The following is a 20,841-nucleotide window of genomic DNA, read 5'->3' on the forward strand; positions in this document are numbered from 1 at the left end:
GGATCAATAACAGGGGTGGTGCCATTCCAAGGTTGGACAGGACATATGTCCTTGCAGAAGTGTTCTTTTGCGTAAGGTTGCAATGGTAAGATTGTGGTTTTTGCAGTCTTTCGTGGTAGTTCTTGTTATCAGGCATATATGCATGAGAATTCCCCCTTCATGGCCTTCTCCAGCTGCATTTGGCAGGCTCTATTTTTATTTCTAAAATAAATGACTCTATTTTAATCCTGAAAAATTTCACATTTTTCTACTTTGATCAAGATCTTTCCCTAAAAGTGTCACCGCTCAGTCATCCTGCAGTAAGGTTTCAGTTGTCTCTCAGTGCTGGGATGAGTCTGTCTTGGGTTGTTGGTCTGATCTCACATTGGGGGCAGTAAATGGTTACTAGGGGTCAGTGTTAAAACTCTTTTAGCTATATTTGAGCAACAAGGGAAGTTTGTAGTGAGTGGCACTCAGGCTTCCTGGAGTCCATTATTAAGTTCAATTTTGTTTGTTTTGTAGTCTTTGGCTATCATTTAAAATTGCTGGGCCAGCATTATTCTGTTAGGAGTTGTCCTGCAGAAATTTAACAAGTAACAGATACAAAGTTTTAAAAGGTAAAATACAAAGCAAAATTAATAGTAATATTATAATCTCAGTTTGCATAATAGTTTTGAGTCATTAGTCTTAAACTAATTGATAAATCAAATGATTTTTATCCTGTCATGCAAAAAAGAAGGCATTAAGAGGAGTAGAAGTCTCATTGTGATTTGGAGTTTTGTATCAGCATCTTGGGAAAAGCTATCTACAGTGTGTACACATCAATTTCTTATCCTAGTTTGCACCTTGAATGTCTCTGGTTATGGCATCAAGCAGTTTGGTGCAATTTTGTGTGGCCCATATACCAGGTATGAAATTTCCGTTTTAAAATTAATCTAATTTCAACTTACAGGGTATCAAGAACAGAGCTGTTCCCATTTTTGGTAATTCTGTAGAAGAAAGTTAGATTGGAGGAATCTAAAATAATTCAGTATCTAATCTGGTCTATAGGTAGATAACAAGAACTTGAATATACTTACAGAGCTACAATCTAATAACAGATGTATTAAAGATATTTTTTAGAAACAACTTTTTCTCTCTACATTGATCACATAAGAATCTCATATTTAAAAACCTCTTGAGCCTAGGAAGCTTCGCCAAGGCAGATTTTATGTGCTGTCTTAAGGTTCCTAGGCTTGCCAGGAAGTGACAATTTTTACTTACTCACTGTAAGGCTGGGAACCTTTGAAGGCAGATGTTCTTTGCATGTTCTCGTATATTATGTTCTGTTTAAAGCCTTGGTAATACAACCAATGTTTTCGATTGTATCCTTCTATAAAGAGATAGCAAATTTTTATTGAATTTATGCAAATAACCATATGGCCACAAAAATGAGAAATGCTCATGAATAGTTTCTGCATTTGGGGGGATCAAGTAGGGAGAAAAAACAAATATTTCCACCTTTGTTCATAAAAAGTATGTTGTGCCAAATTGCTATACACTACCAAAAGCTTATGAGAGAAAATGTCCATAAATCTGGAGAATTAAGTAAGAATCAACAACGTTTCAAATAAGTCATAAAACATTATTTTCATCAGTTACTTTATCTCATGTGGTTAAATTTTGTTCAGCTTGACCTTGATTTGCAGTTTCATGAATTCATCAGTTTCTTCATTACAGTTTAGGGTTTTATTTAGTTCATTTATCTTAAAGTTATTTGAAACTTCCATTTAAGACTGCTTATTAGGGTATTTTCCATGAATCTGATTGCAGATGCCTCAAGAGAATTCAAAACAAAACTGTGGGTGACAAAAACTTAGAACAACTATGGATAAAAATATAGTAAAAGTTTATAATTGACAAGGAAATGTAGCTATTTAACAACCCAAATCATGACTGATAGCATCACATCAGGACTATCAGACTTTTATAAATTTCACATAATCTTTAGAATACTCACATTGATAATGTAGCCACAATATAGCTATAAACAAGAGTTAACACAACAAAAAATATGACTGGTGACATATTACATTCTTATTAATTTATATAATTTTTGAAACAATAACATATCTAGTCATTTTACTTCAGGACAAACATTGACCACATAGTATTTTTTCTCATAAAAATGTATTCTCTTTTCTTTTCAACTCTTCTTACCAAAAATACATTTTCATACCCATAACTTTCTTCACATTTTTCTCTCCTACTTACTTGTTCCTTTTTACCATGTTTTTGTATTTTTCCAAATTTTTATTTAGAAACAACCTTTAAATAAACTCCAAATTAGAAAAAAATATTCTTTTTCTCAATAAAGAACACTTTTATGCTTTTCTTACATTTTTCATTAAAAACGTTTCATTTTTGATACACTTTATATACAAAATTATGTATATTAATTGTTATTTTACTTTTTAGTAACACTAATTTTTAGTGAAAACCTACTATGCAAGCAATCTTTAACTCTGTTACAAATCAGTATTTTGTAGATAAAAATTATTATATAATTTTAGAAACATGATTCCAAAGAACGTAACTTGTTATGTCTTAATAGACCCAAATATATTTAGACTTTCTATAAAATATAGGAAGCCAGTAACAAAATTATATTTATGTTTAGAAATTTACGTTTCAGTTTTGTATCTTATTCGAAAGTGACCCTGACATTTAGTGAGTATCTGTCACTTCATTCAACACAACAAAACTTTAAGATTTTAAATTAAACAAAAAGTTTATTCACAAACATTTATCTTTTTTATATTTACCTGATTTATTTATCTTTAACAATTATAACTAGCTACTTATGAAAACTAAGATATTAGATAAAATGAGTCATCATTTGAAGTTTTTTCTCTGTTAACCATTTTTATAGCCTGTGAATGTCGAGTGTTTTCCTAAATAAGAGACTTGAAGATATTTGCGTGGACCTTTTGTTGATAACTCATAAGATGTAGCTGTTTTTATTAAACAAGCAATATTAAATTACTCTCACATATCAAAGATTTACACAAACAAAGATCATTCTGTTTCTCAGCAGATTTGATAGTTTTATAAACTTTGCGTCAAATCCTAACACCTTGAAACATCTAGCAGAGACAAATGTAATCCTGTCTGACCAGTAAACCATAGAAAAAAATGTATGCCAATGACTTTGTATTTTTGTATTTTTATTTGTATTTTTATTTCTTCACCAAATGTAAAACCAACTTATTTATTAAAGATTTACTTAAGCCATGTGAACTAAAAGGCATTTAGGTTTATCACTATATATTTTATATGAGCAGGCATCTGTCTAAATCAATCTGAAGAGAATTTTTAAGGGGATTTCTGGCCCTCTACTCCAGATTTTATCATGTAGACACAACATATACCATAAAACATGTACATGTGTATGAACATACCTAAGCCACATACACACACAACTAAAGATCTTATAGCTTTCATTCTAGAATTTTGGTCATAAGATAGTAATACTAATTTATAAAAGACAGTTGGTTCCAAATTATGTATCTGACAAAATAGGACCTGTTTACGTGACTAAATTCTATGACCCCTATAGATAGTCTTACAATGTCTGTGGACCAACATTTTAAATACAACTTATTTTTGAATCTCATTTACCCTTTCTCCCCTACCTCTTTTTTTTTTCATTTTCAAGTGAGTTTAGGGTTATATAGTCCATTGTTTACATTTTAGCTAGGAATAGCGTAATTGTGTAAGAAAAACAAAATCTCCGTGTGGCCTTGAAATCTATCATTCTTTGCTGGTCTATTTTACTTAACTAGTCTATGAGGGCAAGAAAGCATTTTACCAGGTTATTTTTTTTTCCAGTTTTTTTCTGGCCCCTGCATGGCATACAAAGCAATTTTTATGTTGGATATAAATATAGTATTGCTCTGAGATCAAGATTTTGACCTTTTTGATTTAAGTGCCTAACTTTTATAAACACTTATTTAGATATTTTTCTTTTAGAAATCAATTATTCAATTATCTGTTCCATCACCCTAAGCAATTGTCAGACAAATGTAAGTGTACATTTCCAGAAGGTGTCTAACTTGCTGGTTGTCATGGAGCTATGATAATTTGTAAAACCATCCATTTGGTAGCCCTTCAGGACTTTTTTTGTTTGTTTGTTTGTTTTTTAATCTTGGCTTGCATGCCATAACCAGTGAATTTTATTTCAACACTTGCAGTAAAGTCAGTAGATTCAAAGTAGGTAGGAAAAAATTAGAGAACTTTGAAGGTTCTACATGTTAAGTGTATGGTTGTAGTCTCTTAATTTTGTACTAAGCAAAAACAAGCTTGGAGATTTCCCCATGATGACCATTGATCCAACAATATACGAGGAAAAGCCATGTATCTGGCTGGAGTCCCAGAAAGCTTGGCGTGCCTTACTATTTAAGAATCCCATTCCATTTTTTATAAATCTCTCGAGAGCAAAGACAATCCTATAAATCTTGTCAAGGAAGGTCATAAGTTTGGATTGGCATTTTAGATGGTTGTGACTTCCTTAGTGATTTTTAATTAGTCATTCTGCACCCACCATTTAGAATGTTTTGTTTTGTTCTCAGAAGATTTACAGAAACAAGCAGGGTGAAAGAACCAATCATTTGCAGACATACATCACTAATAAAATGAAACCCAAATCAGAGTGTGTACAAAAATTTTAACCCAGGTGTGCAGATCAAACAAAATATTAAATTAGGCATGCAAAAATAACAAGGGTAAATTCACCAGCAAGACATGTCTCAGAGACGGAATGTTAATTTTGCAGAAACTAGAGTACTGAAGCCAGAAGGACAGTTGTCTTTAAACCAGAAAGGAATTACCAGGAAAGATAAAAAGTCTTTTATCATCCTAGGAGGGATGTTAAGATGTTTTATCGAAGCTGGCCTTCTAACCAAACCAAATCCCTAACTTAAAAAAAAAAAAAAAAGGCCTCTACAAAAAAGAGAGAAGGTCCGCCTGAGTGAAGACTCAGCAGGGCAGGAAAGGCGAGCATGGAAGCAGAGCTCTCAAGGGGCTCAGGTGGGTCCCACATGCTGGTTCCAAGAACTGCCAATTCCTTCTGGAAGTGATCTGGCTTCAGATCCCACTTCTGGACACCATTTATGACAAGCTTTAGAGAGAGGGTCTCTAATATAAAATAATGTTTATTTGGGGATAGGGCATTGCCTTGGGAATACATGTGCCACAGTGAACTGTGTGTGTATATACAGGAATTAAAGGAAGACAATGGCTTATAAAGAAAAAATAAGGAAGACTATGTAATTGTTTTGAGATAATTACCCTTGACTACAAGGTGCTGAGGTTGGACAAGCAGTCTCTGGGCAGATATTCTCACAGAAATGTTTTTTTGTGTAAGGCTACAAAGACCTTTTTGCAAGCTTGTAGTTTTTGTAGTCATTTATGATGGTTCTTATTACCAGGCATACTTGCATGAGAACCATCCCTTTTGGCCTTCCCGGCTCTGTTGTCAGGTTTTATCTTTTTCTCTCTTTCTTTCTTTCTTTTTTTTTTTCTTTAACATGACTTTAGAGCTGCTCCATTTCAATTCTGACAAACTGCACAAATGAGAGCAAGTAACCTAGAAAGGATGCTCCAGTTTGGGGGTGGTATTAGTTTTCTGTGGCTGCTAGGACAAACGATCATGAACGGAGTGATTTCAATCTACAGGAATTTGTTCTCTTACTGTTGTGGAGATCAGAAATCTGAAATCAGTGTAATTGGGCCGAAATTAAAGTGTCTGTAAAACCAAGCTCCCTCTAATGGTTCTAGGAGATAATCTATTTCTCACCTCTTTGAGCTCTGGCATTCCTGGGCTTGTGGCAGCATCACTCCAATCTCTGCCTCCGTGGTCCCATTGTCTTCTCCATTTCTGTCTTTAAAAAGTGACCTCTGCCTCAGCCTTACAGGAACACATGTGATTGTATTTAGGGCCTGCCCAGGTAATCTTGGATAATCCCCCCATTTAAAATTTTTTTTTTTTTTTTTTTTTTTTTTTTTTTTTTGAGACAGAGTCTCGCTCTATCATCCAGGCTGGAGTGCAGTGGCACAATCTCAGCTCACTGCAACCTCCGCCTCCCGGGTTCAAGCAATTCTCCTGCCTCAGCCTCCTGAGTAGTTGGGACTACAGGCACGTGCCACTAAGGCCTGCTAATTTTTTGTATTTTTAGTAGAAATGGAGTTTCACCGTGTTAGCCAGGATGGTCTGAATCTCCTGACCTCGTTATCCAGCCACCTCCGCCTCCCAAAGTGTTGGGATTACAGGCATGAGCCACCGCACTGGCCCCCTATTTTAAGACCCTTAATTTAATCACATCTGTAAACCCCCTTTGTAAGCTTAGTACAGATGACTGAGGAAAGGTTCCGAAGGGATAGAACTTTCCAGACATGGGGGACAGAGTATGTAAACACTGATGGACCTGGCAGAAATCATGAAAGGATTGAGAAAGGAGAACGGGGGAAGTATGAAGGATGAAGGGGAGATTGGCCAAATGTCTCTGTAGGTGTGGAATCTCTAGGTCATCTAGACCGGAAACTTCCATTCTATTTAGACTCCAGAGGTCTTCTGAAATCCTGTATACGCACATTTTTCCTATACTGAGTCAGCCAAATATATTTGTTAGTAATTACCACTATTAGGAATCTAAAAGGCCCTAGGCACATGTAGTTTTATGGAACCAAGTCCTGCTGTTTTCTGCGTAACTGAGTTTGCCAAGACATAGCTGGAGGAGCAATTTTCTCATATATACAAGCGAACACAAATTAATTTCTGTTACATACGTAGATTGTTGTCTGAGGACTGCTTGGTAGTAGGAATTTGGCTGTAGTGTAGTTAAAGTGAGGCAAGAACAGGAATCCCAGTTATTTTCCCAACTCCTCCTCTTCCTCTTCTTCCTCCTCCTCCTCCTCTTCTTCCTCCCCCTCCTCCTCCTTTTTCATCAAATACTTTAAAATATATAAATTTTTATTTTATGATTCCACAGACCATAACATGGAACTGTTGGACAGGACTTTAAGTTGGAATAGAGACAAGATTGAAACTGTGTTATGCTCAAATTCCAATATTTTTTTAAAATAGTAATTACTACAGGGTTGTTTTCATTAAGAAAAAGTTATTTACAAATCTTTTCAAACTTCATATTTTTTCCACAGGCCCAGGAACACAGCTTTTTTGCTATTCCAAGTAGAAGTAAATATAGAGAACGCTGTGTGTTTGTGTGTGTGTGTGTGTGTGTGTGCGTGTGTGTGTGCCTGTGCATGTGTATGCATTTCTTTTTAAAATTTATTTAGTTCTTATGTTAATAATATGCCTGGCACTTAAGAATCCTAAGTAATTTGTTTGGTAAAGTCAGAAAGAAGAGCAGTCAGAGAGGTGTTCATAATGAAAGCTACAAAAATCAGCTTTTGACTTGTTGGATAGGCTCCCATCCCTGATTCAAAAATACCTGGACCACATATCAAGGCCATCCAATTCATAGAGCGTTGGTGATGGGCCTGACTTAAAGTCTGAAAATTACATCTGTAAAACTGTGTTCTCTATAAAAATATGCACATTTGCCAAAGTGAAGAAAGGAAAAAAATTCCATTAAATGTAGGTTCAATAAATGTATTAGAAAACATCTAATTAACTATCTCTCTGTTAAAACACATCTTGTGACTGCTGTTCCCACTCTCATTGGTGTTTATCTGCTGGTAAAGTGCTCACCCATATTTCTATTTGCTGTGTGGTGCAGTGCGACCACACAGTTCAGACACAACCTCTGCTTTGTGATTTACCGCAACACTTTAACTCTGAGCTTCTTTTTTTACTGTACTTCAGTGTATTTCCCAGAAAATATATTCTCTATGAGGGATAAAATAAAATATCAATTAGAAACAAACAAAAACAATTCAGAGAGATATTAACCATTCAGTCTTCTAAGTTATCAAAGATTATATTCTTCACCAAGTCATATAACCAGGTCCCAGTAAAATACCATCATGCAGGCAATTTAACATCATGTAATTTAAAATACCATCATGCAGGCAGCTTTCAACAAAGCATCCTATAAGAAAAGATTATTTGTACTTACATCTTTAAAAGTTTTGAAATTGCTGTTGAAGATTGTTTTATTATATTGTCCGTTGTCTGTTGCTTAAAGACTTATAAATTTTGCTTAAGAGTTTAGAGTTACCAAAAAATAGCTGCTGACATATGCAGATACTATTTTATTAACTAAAGACACCTATTTGCATTCTGGTTTTACTTTTGGCCTTCAATAACAAGAGGCTTAGGACTAAACATTAGGCTGAAGGGTAGTGTTTCCTTCCCTAGGTCTTCGCGTATAATTGTCACCTCCTCCTTTTCATTATTCTGTCATTTTGCCCTTGTTTTATAGTGCTTGTGCCTTTTATTCTAAGCGGTCTCAAAGGCTTTTCTGGAAATACACAGTGTATAAGTACAAAATGATGAAATAAACGTACTTCTTTATTTTGTTTTAAAAGATGCTTGGGTGGGACTAGATGACCTCTAAGATCCTTTCCAGCTCTAAATTTATGTTAATGTCACCAAAGACAGACAAAAAAAAAATCTATTAGGTTATAGGCCTAAAGATGAATGCCAAGTACTATATTCCTGCTCTAGGTGTATTTCTTGTTGAAGGCAGTGCTAGATTCTGTGACCTGTTACAGCCCCTTACATTCTTATGGTGATAAAACAAGAGAACTGATTGCTAAGAAAAAAAAATTCAGTTAAAATATCTTTTTACTTTTAAGCATCAACAAAAAATAAGAAATAGAAAACAGAAGAGCTGAATTATTTCTTCTGAGCTATTTATAATAAATTTGGACAACTAAGCTAAGCCTGAGTGTAGCTAATTTAATGAAATTGGTCATATTTGAATATTGTCACAACCTTACTATCACATTAGCATTAAGTGTGATTAAAATTTATTCTTTGTTTCTGTGTGAGTCTCCACAGAATCAGCTATCAACACCTTCATGATAAACTAGCCCTTCATTGCTTTCGGGAAACTTTTAGATTCGGAGCAGGTGGTTGGGCTTCTGCTTTAGAAGAGAACAAATCATTTTTGAAGTGCCTTTCCTGTTTGTGTGTGTGAATTTAGAACACAGAAATTGTCCATTGCATCATTTTTGCTAGGAGGTAGAAGTTATTAAAAATATAGGAAATACTAGATATCATGTACTGATAATTTCCAAAGCTAATTATTTTTCTTATGACCAACTGAATTAGAGTAAAAACATAAAAGTTAAAAACCAAGCTACAATTTAAGAGGTGTACTTGTGAAATATAAATATTGTTTTACAGTAATAAAATGTTTCTCATGGGAAAATAGGATATGATTTTTGTTGAAGTTCAAGGGAACATCTGTTTTCATTCAGGTAGTTTCCAGATTTTTGTCTTTACAATGTTCTGTGTAATGATTTAAATACTGTACCTCCAAAATTTATGTCCACTAGGAACTTTAGAATGCGACTTATTTGGAAGTAGGGTCTTTGCAGATATAATTAACTCAAGGATTGAGATGAGGTCGTCCTGGATGAAGGTGGGCCCTAAATCCAATGTAAATGTCCTTATAAGACACAGGAAAAGACACACACGGAGAAGGTCATGTGAAGATGGAGACAGAAATTGGAGTTATGCAGTCACAAATCAAAGAAGGCCAAGGATTGCCAGGAGCAAGGGAGGGTTCCTCCTGAGGGTCTTCAGAGGGAGTATGGCCCTGCCAACATCTTGATTTCAGAGGTCCAGGCTTCAGAACTGTGAGAGAATATATTTCTGTCCTCTTAACCCACCAAGTTTGTGATAATTAGGTATGATGGCCCTAGGCGACTACTACATTCTAATTCAGAAGTTCTTCTTGGTTTTATTAAATCATGTGTTGGTAGGAAGTATCTAGGTGTTTCATTTGCATGATATGTTGGTAATCTTAGAATGATCGTATCTTGCAAGTAATTTTAAAGTATATTTTAATGTAGCCAGAAGCTTTTTAAATATGAAATTTAATTCGTGCTTGTGTCAATTACATTTGAAAAAAATACAAAAAAGCTATATAAGATGCTAGGATCCTTCAGAATTTTATAATGCTTCTAATGAAAAGTTGGTTAAATAAAATTTGTACTCTAAATCATTTTGTTGTTGGCTTAAAATAGCATTTAATTTATTAGTACTCAGATAACAGTTTTCCCCTAAATAGCATATTTACTTTCATATGTTGGTATCAAACAGTGAAGTGCGACAGCAAATCAGTACAAAGTGGTGATTATCTATCATCATAAATCCATGAAGGATAGCCTTGATCTTACTGAGAGGAGTTTAATTTTAAAATGCATTCCTGGAAAAGGCAAGTTAGTATAACATTTCAAACTCGTATAGCATTATTGGTAATTGATTGTAGTTATAATTGATCATTTTATATTTGGACAGTCACTTTGAATCAAATTAGGATAATTATAAATTAAGGATTTATTATCATTTGCTTTGAATTTTTGATTAAAAAATTTAAAACCATAAAAACAGAGCTTTGACTATAAAAAAGGTATTTATCCTTTCTTGGTAAGATTGGGGAGGGGTTTAAGAAAAGGCTAAGCAATGTTCTATTTTTTTACGTAGGCAAAAGTTCATTTGTGCTACTTTTTAATTAGGTAATTTTTTTTGAAATGACAGCTTCCAAAACACTACTGATTTTACGTGTGCAGTCATTAGTTTTTCATGTGAAAATATTATCTTTCAAATTCACACAGCTGCTTGTTTTATGAAATGCAATGGGACTACTTACCTGCCACCTGACTAAACTGGCATGCATAGATTCACGCCTTGCCAAATCAGGAGTTAGGGTGAACAGTGATTAATATCCGTTCTTTAATGAGTTTCTAAGTCTTTCTGAACATGTTTTTATTCTATTTATTGCAGTGGTATGGTAAAATTTTCAGGTTTGTTGCTGTACAAAGCATGATAATATCTTTATTAATGTTAATGACATCCATATCATAAAATATTATATTCTTAATAGGAAATTTGTTATATATAAATAACAATAAAGATCATAATAAGCTCTCCTTAATTCCATTTATTTTGACTTCATTATTAAGTTTAAAAACATAGGTGTCAAATTTAGACATTATATGTAATTATAAAGCCAAATTAATGTTAGAGATTAACTTAAAAGTAGTTTTGTGGCTCAACAATTGAAGTGAGATAGTGGGATCACAAAAGGCTTAATCATTTTGAATTGATTCCACAGATGTCTCCTCTCTCTAAATCCCCTGTAAGCCTCCTATCTTCCATGAAAGGTTATTCCCATAAACCTGGCACATAAAATCAATCATATAACTCTTTTCCATTCTGAGATTTCAAAGATTAGGACTTTCAACATAGAGAAAAAGTGCTGTGTACAAGTTGAGTGTACAAAAGTCAACACTCGGCAATGGAATCCAGTATTTCCCAAGTATTTGAGGAAACTTACAAAAACCAAAGCTCTAGTCCTTGCTTTCACATTTGCTGTCAGAACCAGGAAGGGAGGCCTAGAAATGGTTTGTATGGAAAATTTGTTCTTGTAGAAGCAGTTCACCTTCACTGATGAATAGATACAACATATTTATTTCCCAGACCTCCTTTTAAGCCAAGATAGCAACATTTTTACCAGAGCCAAAGATAAAACCAGTGTTTAATCTCCTAGAAATTAGGAGATTTATGACTCTGGAAATGGAAAGAATTTTAATATCCAGCCACATAACCAAGTCATACAAGAACATAATAAACAAACCAATCAAACAACAAGAATAACAACCACAACATGGCCCCCATTCTCTTTTTAACCCCTGATAGAAATAGCAATAAAGGTAAAACATGAAAGCTCTCATCAAGTGTTTTCTTCATCTGCTATTAATGATTTATTCTTACATTCTGTCCCAGTCCAGTTATCAAAAATTCCAAGACAGACCCCTGTAACTGATTTGTAATGAATTCCAGGGTCAGATTCCAGATATTGTTTCCCCTGAAATTGTGTAAGTGCACATCAGAATACTATACTTTTGGTGTGAATCTGAGCCAAATTCTATTGTATTCTAAATAAAGTGAAATTACTATCAGCCAATAGGGCATGGTATCAGTTTCAAATAGGACAAGCTGGTAAAGTCAGGAGAAATGACTTCCTCCTGAAGTGCTGTATATAAATTTATTACAATGCCTTTTAATATTTTATATGTTCAACCGAGAGGGAACTAAGATCTTGTTATCATCATTTAAAAACAATTTTGTAGAATGTAAATATATCAGGGCTTGCCTTTTTTCCTTGTTAATGAAAAACAAGTAGTGCTTGGGGAGCAAGTATTCCTATTCAACTGCTGTCACTCATTCCCAGCTCTGCTTAGAAGAAAGAAGCACAGATGGTGGGTCTATTACTTCCCCAACAAAAAATCTGCCTGTCTATATTTTTTGGTTTTATTCCATCCTTCTCATTGTAATGTGAACAATATTTCAAGTCAAGAAACTTCTGTAGGGATCTTTGAAATGTTTTATCCATTACCTGTACATTAAAAAGAAAAATAAGGAAATAATGATTTATTAAAATGTCATGAGGGGAACTCAATTAAAAATTATTGGTTACAAAAAAATTTAATTTAGAAACCATGTTTTTTTGCATGCAAATTAAAGCCTTCAGGGAAGTGAGGTTTTATATCAGACTTAGATCCTAAAGTACTCACTTAATGACGACACTTAGTCTATGTTAAACATACCTGTGTGGGTCTTTTTTATTTATACTGTGGCTTAATGAAAATTTGTCTGTTGTAAACATACTAAGAAAAAGAGCATAGAGGCTTTTTAACATAATTTTATAAGGCTGAAAATACATACCAACAGTAAAACACCCAAATCTTAACTGTACAGCTCAGTATTTTTTTTAACAAACTTAGCACTTCTGTGTATCCAATACTAAAATCAGGAAACTTGATATTATTTCTTCTAGACACTATCTCATAGGGTAGCTCTTGTGGTGATTTGGAACATAACTGATTAGTTTTAAAATTTTTAGTAAATTAGATCGTAGAATATGTTCTGTATCTTGCTTCTTTCATTCAGTATTTAGTTTATAAGATTTGTCAATCTTTTTGCATATAGTTGTAATTCATTAGTTCTCATTGCTATATACTATATCATTATACAAATATAATAAATGTCCAATTTGTGGTTATTTTGAAAGGTGCTTCTCTGAGCATTCATGTATCTGTCTTTTGGTAAATATTGTTGGGTATATGCCCAAGGTCATAGAATATGGTTAGATTTAGCATACGTGGGAAATGGTGGTTTCCGTCAGTTTACATTTCCATCCACAGTGGGAGAGAGTTCCAGTTGCTCCACATCTTTGCCAACACTTGGTATCATTTCTCTTTTTTATTTGAACTGTTCTGATGTGTATGTATCACTATTTCAATTGTGGTTATTTTGAACATTACAAAACTGGAAGAGAATAACTGATTTTATTAAATCACATTTCATTTGAAGTAATGTGTGTCTACTTTGCAGTATTTTTCCTTATTTATATGACTCATAAGAAGAGTGATTCTGAAATATTCAATAATATAACAGCTTGGAATGAGATTTTTATCAGCTATAATTATAATACATTTTATCTAAATATTATTTTACTGTATTAGTAGCTGTGATAATTAAGAACAAAACCAAAAGGTAAGCAGGTAAGCAATTCCTTGGATTAACATGAAACAACATTCCTGCCTTTTTAAAGAAACTTTTCTGGCCTGTAAGTAAATGATGTAAATCAATTAATAGCTTAATTGAAATTAAGAGAAGAGTCTCAGTTTTCATTGCCTATATTATGTCTTTATTTTCTGGAGAAACAGAAAAACTGTATGGCAAACCTACAGTCTGCTAGTTTCTTCTCACCCTGCCAACAACTGTTATATTACTGTTTAGCTGGTTATATGCAACCATTTGTTGAGGAGGATTGTTTCGTTTTGCTTAGTTTTACTTTCTTTTCTTTCTTTCTTTTCTTTTTTTTTTTTTTTTTTGAGGCAGGTCTTGCTCTGTTGCCCAGGCTTGAGGTCTGTGAGTTTTATACTCATGGTCACATGGTCAGTGTGGTGTGATCACAGCTCACTGCAGCATTAATCTCCTGGACTCGCATGATCCCCCTGCCTCTGTTTCCTGAGTATCTGGGACTACAGGCTCATGCCATCACATCTGGCTTGTTGAGTAGGGTTTTGAAGAAAATCACACATGCCTTCTTAATTAGAAACAATGAAACCTTAGAAAATGTAATTAGAGAAAAAAATAACATTTTGCACCAAGCTAATTATATCTTTACCTTTTCTTAGTCGGTTTCAGGATTGATACTTATTGGTGGTTGTATTTTGGAGTGCGTGTTCCTTGCAGCACACTCTATATATATGGTGTGGCCTTACTTGAGTAACTTAAGTTACTTAACCTGTCCAGATCCCAGATTCTCCAGCTGTAGAATGGGAGTAATTATAATACAAATATTACATGGTGGGTTAGTCCAGGTCCTCCAAGAGGTAGATGTTGAAAAGGGGTTAAACACAAGAGGATTTTATTAAGGGAAATTCCTATGAGAGAAAATGGAGAGGAAGCTGAGTAAGCCTGGAAGAGCTCTCAGCTGTGAGGAAAGTCTGACCTAGAGTGAAGGAAAGAGGAAACGAAGGTTGAGTGGAAGCACTGGAGCATGAAGTACAGTCTAAGGAAGGGTAAGAAAAGTCTTCAGGGAATCCTGAGCCAAGCCTGGTCCTCAGAGAAGCCCTGTGTCTCCTAATGAGGGATCTGCATTAGCAATCCTGCTGCCCTCAGTCATCGACTGAGGGGCAAATGCAGAAACAGATTTTAGAGTGAAGCAGCAAATGGCCTTAAATCAGTCAGACTTCCCGTACTTTGAGGTCTATGAGTTTCTTATTCATGGTCACCAAAAGACGTTTATCATGAATTGACAAACTCCAGATAGAGTAAAGCAATGCCTAAATCATAATTATGCACTTATCAATTTATTTATTCATATTATTCACTATCATTATGAATATTCAACACATTAATAAAACAGCCACATGTGCAATCTACTTAGGATATTGGGAGCATAAGGAATAACACAGCAGTGCTACAGATAATTTAAGAGATGGTTACTCTCTTTCTCTCTCTATCTCTCTCTATATATTTATTTATATATATGAGTATAAAATTTTATTTTTCTAAAATAAAGAATAATTGGTTTCCTTGTACTATTTGTTATTGATGTATACTGCCAAATCCCTAATGAATAGTGGAATACTTAACTCTAAACTCCCTCCATGCCTACAAAAAGAAGTGGGTCCAAGGTTATATTTTAAATCAAAAGATGTATTATCGTTTTTATCATGTCCAATGGATAGTATCATTATCAAAAAGTTTAATCACTTATTATTACTTGAAGGACCTAGTTAGGAAATGTTCGATCCACTTCTTAAAACTGGTCACTGGAAGTACATTATCTCAGGAGGAACTGGATATTTATTGAAACCCCTTTAATATAGCCATAGTCTCAAACATAGAACCTTCTTTTATTTTCTTCAAAGATTTTTTCATTTCTGTAAAAATTCAGAGGGTGTTTATGGATAGTGCAATACTCTGCTCAAATATAGGGAAGGAAAGTTACATTAAAATGAGAATATTTTTGCTGAAAAGTATTATGATATTTAATGTAAGCAAACAAATTACTCAGATGGTAGTATTTGTTTTCATTTTAAAATGTCTCTTTAATTTCAATAGTTTTTGGAGCACAAGTAGTTTTGGCAACATGGATGACTTGTATAGTGGTGAAGTCTGAGATTTTATTGCACGTGTCACCTGAGTAGTGTACATTGTACCAAACATGTAGTTTCTTTATCCCTCACCCCCCTGCCAACGTCCCTGTTCTGAGTCTCCAGAGTTCATTGTATCACTCAATGGAGAGTCTTAAACATTCAGGGTAGAATCTTCGGGGTGTGACCTCCTATCCATTGCTTTCCACCATTTGTACTCTCTGCTTTGTGAATGGAGGCCCGTTCTACCTGTCTGCTTTGTTCACATACCTTTGCCATTTTCCTTGCTGGGATGACATCCTTTGCCCTGAAGTTCTTGTTAACCATACCACAGCTGTCCTCTTCTTACCTCAATACATCGAAGGCTACCTCAAGTTACAATTTCTCCCTTAGTTTTTCCCTAGTCTGAGTTCACGTGGATTTCTCCATATCCAGAATGTCTACTACTTGTCTTATCTTTCCTCACACTTGGCATGTGCATTTCCTTCCAGCTACTTTCATAATGTTGTATTTTAACTGTTCAGTTGTGTTTATATTACACTATTCTGCCAGGCAAATAAGGGTATTTATATTGCTGAAATCTATGGTTTTTTAAAAATGGAATAAAATGTAATGAATAAACATACAAATGAATGAGTTAATTACTATATTCCTGGTTAAGTAATGAGCATTATGAGGACAAAAATTGCGTCTTACACCTTCTTATAATCCTAATCACCTAGTATAGGACTTGGAATATAGCATGCATTTAAGACATCTTTGTGACTAATGAGTTTAAATATTTTTATTAATTCTAAGTTGACATTATATGATTGTAATTTGGGGAAGGTAGTGAAATTTCAAATGGCTTTCACCACCGGTGAAATGACCCTTTTACATATGACGTGATTTACCAGATCTTTGTTTAGGTGAACCTAGGTGAAAGCGGATTGTTTCCTCTACTTAGAAAATATTTTGCAGATTTTAGTTGCTTATAAATTTGATTATTTAAATTTGTACAGTTATGGTTTATGATATTGACTTGTACAGTTATATATTTTTTATATATTTTATATATATATATATATGTATGCCACATGTGTGAGCTGCTTGGAATACTGGAAGAGTAAAGAATAACATAACAGTGCCACAGAGGATTTAAGAGATGTGCCATATATATATATATATATATATGTATAATTTATTTTTCAAAAATAAAGAATATTATTACACATTAATAACATAGGTATAATTGTTTTCCTTCTACTGTTTGTTATTGATGTATACTGCCAAATCCCTAATGGATACTAGAATTCTTAACTCTAAGTCCTTCTATGCCTACAAAAAGAAATGGGTTCAAGCTTATTTTAAAAATGAAAAGATTTATTAATAAAATTATTTTTATCATGTCCAATTGATATTATCATTATTAAAAAGTTTAATCACTTATTACTTGGAGGAACTAATTAGGAAATATATGTAATATATATTAGGCTAGGATATATGTACATGTATATATAATATATATTATATGTACGCATATATACTACTATGTAATATAGATATATTAGGCTACTCTCTCTCTCTCTCTCTACATATATATATATAATATATATATAGTATATATGTAGTAGCCTAATACTTAAAAAATAAGATAAGGACTGCATAAAATAAGCTGACTCAGACAATATGGGTGTAGACATATGTATAATTCAGCAAGACCTGGTAACAAAGTGAGATATATATTAACTCTTTGTAGCATATTGTTAAGTAGTATCAAAAAACAAGTAATTTCTGGTTGGGTCCATTGAGTGAATAACATTATTTTCAGAATGATCTAATGGCACGATAAGCATTTTAGCATTTTACCTGGAAAAACATTACAGCTGTGCCAGTTTCTGTTCCATGAGAAAAATACATTGGTGTATTCTCTAAAGGAGGAAATTCCGACCTCAAATATGTTCAGATAGCTGTGACAGATAATACCCTGCTCAGGTACTAAGTCATATCTTTCACATTTCCCTTGCTAGTTATACTCAGCGTGTGGTTGGAAATGGACTCAAAGCCCAGTCTGGAAATCCTGAAGTCAAAGTCAAAGGAACTGATCCTGTGATAAGTCAGATTATTGATAAACTGAAGCATGTTGTTCAGGTAAGTCCTGATCCTATATTTATTAGTATACTCAGTCATAAATAATAGGTGGTTACTTTCTGTTATATTTGATAAATTTGTTAATCCTGTCAGATAATCCTGCCTAAAATATTGTAACACATATTTGTATCAGGACATTTGGAAATATTTAGTTTCATGATTTTTGGATGCAGTCAATATGCAGTGGTATTTTAATGCTGGACAATCTGTATCTGTGAAAAGCATGCCTCAGCCTCAGCATTTCAATAATGAGAATCTCAGCATATGCTTTGTCTTCAGTGAATAAGTTTGAACATGGGAATCACTGTGACCATTAAAGAAAACACATATAAGACCATAGAAGTTGCCAGAGTTATCTTTCAGGTAATTCTCTGAATGTTACTGTGAAGGTTTTGCAGCATTTCAATATAAGTTAGGTCATAGATGAATAATATGTATTTATAATATTTATTTCCTATAACACCTTTTATATGTTATCTTATAATCTAGCTAATGGTTGTTTATGAAATATTTCTGTTTTATCTTCAATAATGTTTTTCATCAAGTAGTGTGTATTGCTGTTTTTAATACATGGCAAATGAAGCATGAACATATTTATCAAAGTGATATTTCACTGAAATAGTCTATTAATTAGAACCAAACATTATGTTGCATGTTGTAAATATTACCTTTCATTCTGCATCTATTGATGTTTGGGGTAAGAAAGGCTATTTTTTTTACTTATTAGTCATTTTTCAAAAATTTATATTTGAACATACTTTCATTTTTCCTAAGCAAAACTTTGTATGGGTAGTTGATATTTATTTCTAGTATCATGAGTCAGAAACAATACCTGAATAGTACAGAGTTTTTTATTGCATACAACGTATTCAAGAGTCAGTAGTAGACTTCTCATAATTGTTCTGCAAAGACAAAGCTTAAGTTTATGCAGAGCCAGTTCTTAGGTTCCCATTTTCACAAGAGTCCCTATATCTCAAGGAAAGGATATGAAAGAAGGACATGGGGGTTGGTGTCCAATACCATATCTGCGAGGCAACAATGCTTATTCTACCATTGATACCTGTAGAAAACAGATCTCTCGCCCTGGCTGGCAAAACCAAAAATAAATTCTATTGGAAAAGTCTAAGAGAAAAGTGGTATCATGACTACCGATGAGTTAAACCTCCCAGCCTCTGCTGAGCTGGTCCAGTTGGTACCTCACAGTATCGTCCACTATAGTATGATATGTACATCTAGATTATTTGAAAATTTGAGTGCATAATTGATAATAAAACCAAAAGAGCTTTAATATTAATCAGCTCCTCTCATTGAGGAGTGAGTACAATCTCACTGTGAGGACACGGTGAAATCTTAGTGGTTTCTTAAGTGGGATAAGCATTTCACAGAGGGTGCAGGAAGAAAAAACAGACCTTAAGTGTATATTTATTCAGTCTCATTCTTTTATATTACTTTGGTTGTAGTAAGGTATATAAAATATGTAATATATTAGTGCAATAGCACATACATGTAATTTATAAATACATAAATATACATATTAACTGGGCATTTATTCAGATTGTTTTTATAAGATATGCACAGGATGAAAGCAGAACGGAAACCTTATTACAGATAATAAGGATGGTGCTGTTCCATAAGAAGTGCACAGCTATAAAAAAAACACATTTACAGAGGAACACATAGATACCCAAGATAAAAAGGATTATAGAAACCCTTAGGAGGAGGGTTCACATATTTATTGCCCATTCAGCAAAACACCGCCACCCTCCTCTGCCAGTTCTGGTTTTGTAGGTTTCAAAGCCATAGCCTTTTCAAGGTGGCAGAGGGAAGTCATCCTACCTTTCTTTTTTAGCTTCTGTGTGAACTCGAGTCCCATTCTTTAATCTTTATAGGAATGTGAAGATCGCCAATTATTCATGCTTAAGTTTCATTCTGGGGTTGTAAGAGAATATCAAATACAATGCTACCTTTGAGGTCTACCCTTTTAAGGTCTACTAGAATTATATGATCGAAATTTAGATTTTTATAGAGGAGAGCAGAAAGTTATATCTTGCACAGGTGTCACTGAAACATTCACCTTTAATGCCTAAGAATATGCTCTTTCATAAACTGCTCTCCTGAAGATGAAGAGAAATGTTTTACTTTGGCAAACTTTTGACTACTGATAATGTACACGTGCCCTGGCAGGGATAGCTATTGTACTGTCATATCAAGGGATGGCTAACAGCACCTCCACAATGTCAGCTATGAAAGGATTTAGAAAATAGCCTTCCGTAAGTGAGAATTTATTAATTTAGGAGTAGGGCCATGGAAGACGTCGACATAGGAATAGGTTTCAGATCCTAATCTGTAGATTTAGATGATCACTTCTTAGTGTTTGTATAAAATTTACTTTATTTTTTATTATAATAGATATTAAATTTACTTTCCACCTTTGTGCTATGAAAAATGCCATCTCTCCCCATAGGGACGTACCTGTATTAAAGAATATGGAAGTAAGTCAGCCATAATAGCAAAAATTGCCTGCATACACTCACCCAAAAAGGCCTTTCTCGGCCTGCCATTGATCTGAACCTTATTTCTACCCTGAATTGTCTGCAAGTAGAGTCACTAAGGAAATAGATAAAGATTTTTACTTGGAAAATGTCACTTTTTAATGTTTTAATAATTCATTCAAAATACTCAAACATGCTCATTGAGTTTCTAGTATGGTCCTGGTTCTGTACAGGCACTGAGGTTAAAGTTGTGAATAAAGCAGACACAACCCTGCTCTCATGGGCTTTCCGTTGTAAGAAAAAAGTAAACAAACAAATAAAACCAGTATTGTAGCTGACACATGTTATAAACAAAACCAAACAGGATGAGGTAGGGAAAGATATTTAAGAAGAA

The 20,841-nt window shown here is 33.8% G+C and overlaps 1 protein-coding gene across 1 annotated transcript in view; it reads left to right on the top strand.

Annotated features, from left to right (window-relative positions):
* The window catches only part of GPC5 (glypican 5), a 1,460,504-nt gene that overhangs the window by 496,302 nt on the left and 943,361 nt on the right, over positions 1-20,841 (top strand). The window contains exon 6 of the mRNA XM_063595839.1: positions 17,835-17,955. Within this exon, the coding sequence (XP_063451909.1) occupies positions 17,835-17,955 (121 nt within the window). The remainder of the gene's footprint in view (positions 1-17,834; positions 17,956-20,841) is intronic.

This window comes from Pan paniscus, chromosome 14 (assembly GCF_029289425.2).
Source record: "Pan paniscus chromosome 14, NHGRI_mPanPan1-v2.0_pri, whole genome shotgun sequence".
In the NCBI taxonomy this organism is placed as follows: domain Eukaryota; kingdom Metazoa; phylum Chordata; class Mammalia; order Primates; family Hominidae; genus Pan; species Pan paniscus.